The sequence below is a fragment of the Ictalurus furcatus genome, chromosome 5, assembly GCF_023375685.1.
Source record: "Ictalurus furcatus strain D&B chromosome 5, Billie_1.0, whole genome shotgun sequence".
NCBI lineage: Eukaryota > Metazoa > Chordata > Actinopteri > Siluriformes > Ictaluridae > Ictalurus > Ictalurus furcatus.
In genome coordinates, this window is record NC_071259.1 from 27,846,304 (window position 1) to 27,858,348 (window position 12,045).

A 12,045-nucleotide genomic window follows, 5' to 3' on the forward strand; every position below is an offset into this window, starting at 1 on the left:
TGAATTTTTAGCATCAGACAGCTCCAAGTTAATAGTTAATCTACATTCCAAACATTTCTAAACAACAGATGTGACAGCAAGAATGAGACCTATTACCCATCCCTGTAATCTATCTGCTGCTGCATACAGTACACTTTGCAAGTATCAAGGCAGTTCATATCGTAATTCACTACTAGTTGAATAACTAATTCAACTAGTATCACACTATCCTGACACTGATTATTTGTCTATAACAGCAAAGCCCCATCATGTTTTAGTCCTTACTAAACATTTCACTCCCCCCAAAGTACCACATGATAACCATCATAACCATCATAACTATTCGTCTTAAATGATATTATTCAGTAATATGAATATCACTAGCATAGGGAACTGTAAAATAAAGTGTTAAGAAACACTCCATCCATCTTCTATAATGCTTATCCTTCCTTCAGGGTCACAGGGAAACCTGGAACCTATCCCAGGGAGCATCGGCGGGGTACACCCTGCACAGGGTGCCAATCCATCACAGTACACAATCACATACACATTATGGACACTTTGGACATGCCAATCAGCCTACCGTGCATGTCTTTGGACTGGGGGAGGAGACCAGAGTACTAGGAGGAAACCCCCGCAGCACGGGGAGAACATGCAAACTCCGGGAACCCCCGACCCTGGAGGAGTGAGGCGAACATGCTAACCGCTAAGCCACCCTGCACCCTGTGTTCTGATGGTTCTGATCTCAGTGAAAAAGTAAAAACTACAGACAGTACAGCAAAGACGGAGCACACTGACTACCATTCCAGCAAGTGAGGCAACAGTATGGTGAAAAAAACCCCGGGGCCAGAAAGTGAAAGGTGGCCAACAGCTTTGGCAATGCAGGGACTGTACCAGTTTCTTTTGATTTTAATCATTATTTCAAAACAATATGACTTGGTAAATGAAATGGTAGCAAAGTGGTTTCTCCTGACACTGAAACTGAATATGCATTCAAACCACTCTGTAGTTTTGAGAGCGCGTTCTCTGTAGCCGTCATTGCCTCGTCTGAGCAGTGACTATTTTCAGTACGTACAAACACAGGCTCAGTCATTACCATCAACCGCAATAAATCGCAATAACAGCTTCATTGCATTAATTCCCACTCAGTATTTTGAGGGAGAAACTTTCATGAATGCATAAGTAATGAGGCGGAAAGAAAAATAAACAGTACTGAGAAGCCCTGTGATCCTGGGGGAGGGTTTCCCATCCCATACAGGGGGTTGTGAGGTTCATGATGGAATTGCAGGGGGTTTTTGAGACTGTGATAAAAATGTCAGTCATTATTCCAAGTAAAAAAAACTAAACGAATTAAAAACCATGGCGTTATAACCAGTATACAAATTATTTCACTTTACTGTAAGCTTGTAAGTAAAAAGTGTTAGAAGTTGATTGAATTACTCATGGGTCACGTCACAATAAAAAGGCAATTGCGACTTCATATCTCAGAATTGTGACTTTATTTCTTACAGTTGCAACTTAATATCTCAGAATTGTGACTTTATTTCTCACAATTTAGACGTCCACTTGACGCAGTACCTGAAATGTGACTAACTCTAGGTAATGAGCGCGCTAACACCTGGTCTTGACTAGCTGATGAGTGTTGTTCTTACTGTATATAGTCTATTTATAGAGAATGATTGACGCTTTGTCGGTGCATTGTCTGTAACCCGGTAAACGTCAAGTGGACGTCTAAATTGCGAGAAATAAAGTCAGAATTGTGCAGTATGAACTCGCAATTGTGAGAAAAAAATGTCAGAATTGCGAGATGTTAACTCAAAATTGCGAGAAATAAAGTCAGAATTAGCTATTAGTTAGCTAGCTAATTCATTCTTCGTGGCTAAACATTTCAGGAAATGAAAATTAGAAGCACAAGTCGGACAACAAAAGCTTCACAGCGGTAAGGAACACAGTGAGGAATAGCGTGTGACAAGGCCAAAAGCCTTCGCAAGTGTATGATACGTTTGGAGCATCTTTCTACTGAAAGTATGAAGCCAGCCTTTTGGAGACAAAAAATGGAAAACCTGGCCATAAACCCAGTCAAATATTTCAAGGCAGTGTTGCGTAAGGCAGACGTTTTCTACGAGCAGAAGTTTCATTTAATGTTAGCCTGCGTAAAATTTCAGGCAAATCATTTAGGTTGAAGCGGTTCAAAGGACAAAAAAGTTTGGTAGGCGATTTTTAATACCTGATGAGGTTTTGAAAAGACATAAAACATTAAATCTGCCCTTTTACACGTCATGAATAATTTCTGTAAATCATCCCACTGTCAGGTTTGAGGTTAAACCATGAGCTCACAAGAAGATTTGTCAGGAAACTATGTCAAGAAAAAGCCCCTTAACTTGGCAAAAAAAAAAACCAAACCAATAATAAAAAAAACAAAACACCACACAAACAATGAGGAATTACTTAGAGAAACACAAAACAGCAACCCTGATACTAAAATTAAAGATTTGAATTATGACTGCCAGACCCAACATCTTAAAAAGATATTATTTGAAAACAATGTATTTAAAACCCCCTTTTTATTCACAGCAGCAACAAAATGTCAACCGATATAAAGCAAGACATAAACAAGGCTCATGCAGTTTCTCTAAAGGGACTTTTGCAGAATTTTCTATGCCGATAAACAGCTGGATTTTCCAGCATGGGGCAGAGCTCGATAAATGTTAAGCGGCTTCCACAAAAATATCTGCATTGTATCATTTCAGCTCTGTAGAGTGTTCGAATGTGTGCAGACTCTCGGACACGTTCAAATACGAAGATGTCAGTTTCTCTCCTGCACATGTTTGTCACTTCCTTTTAACACAGCTATACATTTTGTTTATTAGGCCATTTTAGTTGATCTGGCAACCAGGAAGATCTGACAAACCTGTAATGATTTGATTACAAATGTCATCTGCCAATATGCTTTATATCCAGCGCTAAGATTAGATTAAAGTGGCTAACTGCTAACGTCACAGCCACCTCCATTGATCGATTTATCGAATTGCGATTTAACTGGAACCGTAGCCTCACTGAGCACACAATAGACACAATCACTAGCTGTGCGTTTAATAAAAAGGTAAAAATCAGGCCTGTGATTTATGTAAGGAATAAAAGACTTGGGAGTGTGCTATCCTAAACAGGAAAACAATCGAAGATGGGGTAGTGTGATTTGGCCTGAAGTGAAGCGGAGTTACTGAAGTTGATTATTTTCATATTCACTCATCAGCCATAAGATTAAAACCACTGACAGGTGAAGTGAATAACATTTGATTATCTCGTTACAAGGGCACCTCGTTAGAAGAGGGTGGGATATATTTATTAGGCAGCAAGTGAACAGTCAGTTCTCAAAGTTGATGTGTCGGAAGCAGGAAAAATGGGCAAGCGTACGGATCTGAGCGACTTCGACAAGGGCGGAATTGTGATGGCTAGCCGACTGGGTCAGAGCATCTTAAGGAGAGCGTTGAGGTAGTGCGGTGCTGTTCCAGACAAGCTCTTGTACGTGAGCATCAAGGCCTGGAATTTGATACGGGCGGCTACAGGAAGCCAGCGGAGTTAGATGAAGAGGGGAATTAAACAACACCTACTGATCAATCTGCATCAATTCAACAGCAATCAATTCATCATGCAATTCAACAGCGCTGTGCTAGAGTCAAAATTAAGCACACTCCAAACCTAGAACTTTAGAACTCGTAATCATTTTTACTTCTGTTAATCTGTACGTCTGTGTAATCTCTGAATAAAAGTCGGTTGCATTGTTTTAATATACCAAAGTGACTCTGATTATTTCTTTAATCATGATCTGCCTTTCAAAATTATTCACCCTGATTCTATGTCAATGTGTGGTTTGTTTTTTTGGTTTTTTTTCTTTTTCTTTTTCATATACACACAGGAAAGTACCTCAAAGTCCTTCAGGGTGCTCTTCCACATACAGCCGTGGTTAGCGCAGTGCACTCTCAGTCCTAGAATCTCTTTATTGATTGCTGCGTCGTTGAAGAACTGCAGACGTAAAAAAAAAAAAAGGGGGAAATTATGACAGTTTTCCTGAAACACTTCTGTGACTCACAACAAGTTTTCTATACATTAAAACCTGGGTTGTGACGGTGAGTATATCTGACTCTCATAACACGCTGTGTTCTTTAACTGGAAAGTATCCCAGCATACTTGACAAAAAAATCCCATGCCGCAGTATTAATGTTACACAGCTGCCTTACTCGAACCCATTCACTACAGTAGCTCACGACTACAGGACGCAGAATGACTGCAAATATCCAAATAGAGAGGAAGAAAATCAAAGAGCAGGTTATCATGATGTTCCCAAGCTAGGGGTCACGACCTCGTGATTCTATTGTAAAAAAGTGAGAAATTCATAATCTTTTTCTTTTGTTTTCTTCGTTTATTTATTTATTTATTTATTTACAAATTAGTAGTACGGATTATGCCTAAATCGTGAAGACGTATTTTGTGAGCTACGATTATTACATTATTAGTTGCTGTGAGTTCCTATTCAAACAAACCGCATTTAAATGAAGCTTTTATGTGATGTTTACTAAAAAATGTGAAAACGTCTCTGTCCAATTGGCTGCACTAGATCCCTGAATACATTTACATTTATATTTATGGCACTAATGGAAGTGGTAGCTCAGTGGTTAAGATGTTGGACTACTGATCGGAAGGCTGTGAGTTCAAAATCTTAGCACTGCCAAGCTGCCACTTGAGCAAGGCCCTTAACCCTCAACTGCTCAGTTGTATAAATGAGATAAATATAAGTCGCTCTCGTTAAGGGCGTCTGCCAAATGCTGTAAACGTAAATGGAAATATGACTACATCGACATTGACTCAGAGGAACAACAGACTCAGAGGAAAACAAACACTAAAACATGCCAAAATGATGTCCATTTGGGGTTCACGGTGATAGAATGGTGGTGATATTATGATATTCTATTATGATATTCTTTGACCATGTCGATTTTTACTATTTTTACTAGGCTTCACTGCACTTTTTTACCTCGTTGTGGATAAGAGCGTTAAAATTTACATGGCTGTGGTGTGGTGCCATATTCAAATAAATTACCACCTCCATTTAGAGTCACAATAAAATTCTGAAGGTCAGTAATGTACTGACCTTTTGTGAGTCAATGATGAACAATAAAAGTACTTTAATCCTCAGTACACTCACTATACAAACAGCGACCGATTTGTTACGTAAAGCCTACCACATGGTTTCGCTGTTACCGACTGTCACTATGCATATCTGTCAGCATACCCGTTTACGCCGTGAAGCAATGGAAAGAACCACCAAAGCACAGATATTATTTGAGTAGTGGATTAGCAGTGATGCGGTAGTGTGTACGATGCTGGTAGGAGTGTATTTTATGCAGTTGCTACGTACACCTTGCCTACACAGGCGCTCTGACTCAGTACGTGTTAACTGTGTAATGTTTCTCAACCCAGCAGTGACACGTTGGTGGTTTTGAAATCCCAGCAGCGTGCTCATACCAGGAACACGCAAGATGCCGCTATCATGTTAGAGTCACTGCTGCGCTGAGAACGAGCCTAATAATATGTGAGTGATGATCCTGTGGTGGTCTCTTCCTACTGGTGGATGAAGTACATAGTGTGTGATGGGCTGCAGTCAGTAATAAAAACACCACCAAGCAACCAATTTTACACACTCACATGATAGAAGGATGTAAATAATACAGGATATACAGCTGATCATTTCCTGTTGCAATTTTGGCCTGAATTTGTTCACACGATAACGCACACAAATAAGGGGGGGAGTTGGGGAGGGGTTGCGCGCTAAGAAATAAATAATAAACTAAGCCACTGAGTGGAAAACATCTGGCCATAATTAAGAGGTGTAATGATCAGGATAAAGCAGCTACTGAAGATGAATCAATGAATCAACGAATGGAAATGATCTAGTACATACCTGGTCAAAGGTTAGTAAGCCGTCCTCGCTTTGCTGGTTTGGGACTTCTTTACACTTTGTGCACACGAGATTTTTGTTGTTTCTGAAACAAGAAATAAAGAAAGACAAGAAAATAAAGAAGGGCAAATAATTCACATAGGACAATAATTATGGACTCAATCAATCAACAAACAAACAAACAAACAGAAAAACGAAAATCAAACAGACAGATAATCCATCCATCCATCCATCCATCCATCCATTTTCTGTACCGCTTATCCTACGCAGGGTCGCACAGAGCCTGGAGCCTATACCAGGGGGACACCCTGGACGGGGTTCCAACCAATCGCAGGGCACAATCACACACATTCACACACTCATTCACACACTATGGACAATTTGTGAGGATAATCAGCCTACAACAGATGTCTGTGGACTGGTGGGGGCTGGGGCCCGGAGTCCCCGGAGGAAACCCCCGAAGCACGGGGAGAACATACAAAACTCCAAACACACAGGGCGGAGGCGGGAATCGAACCCCCAACCCTGGAGATGTGAGGCAAACACACTAAGCACTAAACCACATAAATAAACAAACAAACAAACAAATAAATAACACTTAAACAAAACATTACAACGAAGCATGAATACAAAAAGATGTCAATAAATACACTCTGGAAACAAAAAAGGGTTATTTTTATGTTCTCTGGAAGTTTAACGAAATTCTAGTCTAATGAAATTCTACTTGGAAACAGTCATTTTCTGTATAGCACCTTTAAAGGTTTCCCAAAGCAATGGTACTTTTTTCGACGCAGTCACCGCATAAATCCCGTAAGTTTTCATTTTCATACCCACTGATTTTTTTTATTGTTTTTTTTTTGTTTGTTTGTTTGTTTGTTTGTTACTCAAATAGCAAAAGCCTTTTCATATTTCATATAAGTTATATATTATTGTCAAGGTCACTTCTGGAGTCGCTGTTTTCAGTTAATTCGAATGGAACACCTAGCAAAAATTTATTCATGAATAGAAAAACAGCCCACACAGTGTATGTGACGCGCACCGTCACATTTCCGTGACGGATTACGTGATCCTAACTTTCTCACATGTGACTACGTGGATAATATGTGATGACATGTGAGGGGAATGTGAAGGTGTAGTTGAACATGTCTTACCCTGAGGCTACGCAGTGAAACAGAAACAGTAGTGGTTGAAATAGGTCAGCACATGTTGGAGGATCAACCACAGTACCATTTCTTTTTTTTTTTTTCCCACTATTTACCACTCAGTGCATTTTCACTTTTATTTTAGTTTGTTCTACGGACCTAAGCACAACTTCTCTAACCGCTGTTGTTGATGTTTCACATGTGAAATCACAGCTGCTACTGAGAGCATTGTTGTGGATATGCTGCAGTGTACATGCTAGAGCACAAGGCACATCGGGTACAAGGCGGGGTGCCAATCCATCACACGGCCCAATCATATACAAAAAATTAGAATGTCGTGGAAAAGTACATTTTTTTCTGTAATTTAATTCAAAAAGTGGAACTTTCATATAGTCTAGATTCATTACACATAAATTACACATAAATTACACATAATATTTCAAGGCTTTTTGTTTTTGTTTTTGTTTTAATCTGGATGATTACGGCTTACGGCTTACAGTTTACAGATTAGGAAATCAAAAATCCAATATCTCAAAAATATTCGAATAAAGAATTTATAATACAGAAATGTCGACCTGGAAAGAGCTCTAATCAGCTAATTAACTCAGAACACCTTTTACCTAAAAACACCATTGCTTAGTAGTCCAAAGTCCTCTTTTCAGATGAAAGTAAATTTTGCATTTCATTTGGAAATCAAGGTCCCAGAGTCTGGAGGACGAGTGTAGAGGCACAGAATCCAAGCTGCTTGAAGTTTCCACAGTGAGTGATGATTTGGGTTGCCATATCATCTGCTGGTGTTGGTCCACTGTGTTTTCTCAAGTCGAGAGTCGATGCAGCGTCTACCAGGAGATTTTAGAGCACTTCATGCCTCCATCTGCTGACGAGTTTTATGGAGATGCTGATTTCCTTTTCCAGCAGGACTTGGCACTGTGGGTTACTACTAGTGACTGGTTTGCTGAGCGTGGTATTACTGTGCTTGATTGGCCAGCTGACTCGCCTGACCCGAACCCCATTTAGAATCTATGAGAGACGCCAGACCCAACAATACAGATGAGCTGAAGGCTGCTATCAAAGCAACCTGGGCTTCCAGAACACCTCAGCAGTGCCACAAGCTGATTGCCTCCATGCCACGCCGCATTGATGCAGTAATTCGTGCAAAAGGATTAAAGCCCCGACCGAGTACTGAATGCATAAATTAACATACTTTTCAGAAGGTCGACATTTCTGTATTATAAATTCTAATATTTTGAGATACCGCATTTCTGAATTCCATGAGCTGTAAGCCGTAATCATCGAGATTAAAACAAAAAAAAAAGTCTTGAAATATTTCACGTTATGTGTAATGAATCTAGAATATATGAAAGTTCCACTTTTTAAATTAAATTATGGAAAAAATTGTACTTTTCCACGATTTTCAAATTTTTTGAGATGCACCTGTGCACATTCACACACCGATTCATACACCATGGACACTTTGGACATGCCTACCATGCATGTCTTTGGACTGGGGGAGGAAACCGGAGTACCCGGAGGAAACTCCCACAACACTCGGAGAACATGCAAACTCCGCACACACACACAGGGCAGCAGCGGGAATCGAACCCCCGATGTTGGAGGTGTGACTCAGTTCAATGTCAGATATAAATGTAAAATTCATAAATGTATCCCTAATGAGCAAGCCAGAGGTGACATGGCGAAGGAAAAAACTCCCTGCGAGGACATGAAGAACAAACCAAGACTCAAAAGAAGCGAACCCATCCTCGCCAGTGTGACACCGGATAGTGCAATTACAAATAATTCCCTTCTTTCTGTGCTAGAATTTTGTGTACTAGGCTTTTTCCTCCTAATCTACTGTACTATTATTACTGAAGCACACTACACTTACTTTCCCAGTACACTTCAAAATGAGTCAGAACAGAATAATTAACGAGCTTTAACCTTTTTTTTTTAAGGGTAAGGATGAAAAAGAGATCCGAGAAGAATAAATAACAGGATGCTTTTTTTTGTTAGATGTGCTTCTGTTGAGGAGTTTGTGCTTGGTAAGTCATGCACACAGGCCCTGATGGTGAGCTCGCGCTTACCTGATGAGCCAGTGGATGCACTCGAGGCAGTAGCGGTGGCCGCACGCGCTCTGGTGCGCGCCGTTGAGCACGCAGTCGCAGTGGCTGCACAGGTACTTCGGAGCCGGAACTTCATCACAGATGCTCTGAGGGAAACCGGACGGGTACTCGTTCTCTCCAGGAGAGCTGGGCACGAGAGGAGCCAATGCCATTCCGTTCAATAAATGCGAGATCTTTACTAATCCCCGTGCGCTCTAATATGACTGATCTAAACACGGGGGCTGCGGGAAATAGCTTTACGTCATCTAGGTTTTTTTTTTCCGGGTAAATTTTAGTGTGGGTTTCCCCACCAGGAAATAACAAGCTCTTTACCCTTTACTTGCGGGGACTCAGTTCAGCAACAGAGTAGCACAGTCAGCACATTTTCTCGAATTTACTGTGTATTTAAAAATATATATATATATTAAGAGAAACATATAACTCTCTCACACACTCTCACCCCCCCTCTCTCTCTCTCTCACGCTCTTTCTCTCCTCTCGTGCTTCATCTCTGTCACATCCGTTCCTGCACGCGGAAAGTCCCCACAGTAAACAACGGTTACTCTTACATCAACACTAGTTACAGTTAATTCAAATCTATTTAGCAGTCTATGTGTGTTATAAGCCTAATAATAGACTAATAATAATGACAGAACAGACAGTGGTATTATTATGATTGTTATCCATCTTCTATACCACTTTATCCTTTTCAGGGTCACAGGGAACCTGGAGCCTATCCCAGTGAGCATCGGCCACAAGGCGGGGTACACCCTGGACAAGGTGCCAGTCCATTGCAGTGCACAATCACATACACATTCACACACCCATTCATACACTACAGACACATCAATCAGCCTACCATGCATGTCTTTGGACTGGGGGAGGAAACCAGAGTACCGGAAGGAAACCACCAGAGAACATTAAACTCCGCACACACAGAGCCACGGTAGGAATCAAACCCCCAACCCAGGAGGTGTGAGGCGAACGTGCTAACCACTAAGCCACCATGCGCCTTATGATTGTTGTAGTTATTACTATTATTCATTCATCTTCTGTCCTGGGAACACTGAGCACATAATAGGAGATTTCACCCTAGATGGGATGCAGGGTACTATGCATACACACACACACACAGCATGTTCTTGAAAAAAAAAGGACCCTGAGAACCCAGAAGAAACCCATTTTTAAAACAGAGAGAACAGTCAAACCCAGGACCCTGTAGAGTCACTGCTGTTTATTCTGATGTTAATTTTGAAGAAAAGTTTACTTTTTTATGGTTCCTTTCTTCTGTGCATGCAGAGGATCCCTGATGGACTAGTGGTCAGCATCGCCGTGGTCCGGGTTTGATTCCCGGTCGGTGGAACTGGAGGGTCTCAGCCACTTTAAGGCTGCTCGAGTCAGTGCACTCTCGTTGCCGGTCCCAAGCCTGGGAAATGGGGAGGTTTGTGTCAGGAAGGGCATCCAGAGTAAAACCTGTGTGAGGATCGATATGTGGATGGGCGGTCCGTTGTGGTGAAACTGAAACGGGAGCGGCCAAAAGGAGGGGGACGGGATGAAGCCCAGGATGAAAGATCCTCTATGGATCAATGTTTCTTTCTCATCTATTTCACCCATCTGGGGCCACCCTGTTTGCCTACATGGGAATTATTAGCTCATATATGAGGCCCAAGTGGAAACTGCAGACAATATTTAATGGACCCCAGCTCCAAGCCCATTTGGAACCCATGTGGGTCCTTCATAGACATGTTGACTTGACTTGAACTTGAAAAGTCATGTGTTACACAGAAATATAATGTTTTTATAATAATTTTAGATACCAATACCTGTAGTGTACAGCACACATGAAACACAGGTCAAATAAATAAATCAAAATACCTCATGCAGAAATTCATCAAAGGGAATACTCTCCCCTTCAATCGACTGAACTACTTCAGGATGTACTGTGGAACAGATGGTTTTCTCAAGTAGATCTAACACTGGGTTCAGTTATTCTACAGTCTTTTTTTGTGTGTGTATGACTGCACTATCTAAATACCATTCCCTTTAAACAAGAATCGAAAAGACAAAGTGTCATGGAATGTCCTCCAGAGGGACACTAGCTCATCATGCTGAATCTAAGATCTGCCTGAGGCACATCACGACATTTTCACATCAGTCCGTGGCACATGGTTGCTCTCAGAATGATCCCATAGCCAAAGTGAATGAAATGACAACTGCTGGACAAACTGAGCCATTAACGCAAAGAGGTCCGAGGTCAGGATGTTTCAGATTAGCTGTAGATTTCTTCCTGTTAGCTAAATGCTTTTATACCCTATGAATATTGATGAACAGCTGGTCTTTGAAAGCCCAATAAGGTATCAATATAAATAATTGATCAGTTCGAGCTTCATAAAGGGGTCGAGGCGAATGAGACAACTTCTGTCTGTCTGTCTGATGTCTGTTTTTTTTACTACATAAATGCTTTACATTGATGTTCCCTTAACTAACATTAGTTACTGCATTAGTTAACATTAACAAACCTTGAACTTTAGCATTAAGTAAGTAATAAAACACAATGGGGTGTGCAGTTATAGGAAAATAATCAACGTTCCACATTCCACATTAACAAAAATCATTTTAAACATTTATAGTTACATTTAATATGCATGAAACAAGTTCCTGTTATCACGTTATAGCATCTATAAACAGTTGTTCCCTCACCAGCCTCTCTCTCTCTCTCTCTCTCTCTCTCTCTCTCTTTCTCTCTCTCTTTCTCAGTTTGAAGTTAATAAGACAAAAAAAAAAATGCAGCTTGTCATGTTATAGAGAAGCCACAAAGTGAAACGTCTTCTTTCCTGATGTAATGGACAAGACTAGGTAAAGGAGTGAGG

At 40.8% G+C, this 12,045-nt stretch overlaps 1 protein-coding gene across 1 annotated transcript in view; it reads right to left on the reverse strand.

Moving 5' to 3' along the window:
• The window catches only part of traf1 (TNF receptor-associated factor 1), a 28,291-nt gene extending 18,912 nt beyond the window's left edge, over nucleotides 1-9,379 (reverse strand). The window contains exons 1-3 of the mRNA XM_053625580.1: nucleotides 9,159-9,379; nucleotides 5,939-6,020; nucleotides 3,904-4,002 (exon numbers count right to left, since the gene is read on the reverse strand). Of these exons, the coding sequence (XP_053481555.1) occupies nucleotides 3,904-4,002; nucleotides 5,939-6,020; nucleotides 9,159-9,349 (372 nt within the window). The 5' untranslated portion in view covers nucleotides 9,350-9,379. The remainder of the gene's footprint in view (nucleotides 1-3,903; nucleotides 4,003-5,938; nucleotides 6,021-9,158) is intronic.
• Between the last annotated feature and the right edge of the window lie 2,666 nt (nucleotides 9,380-12,045).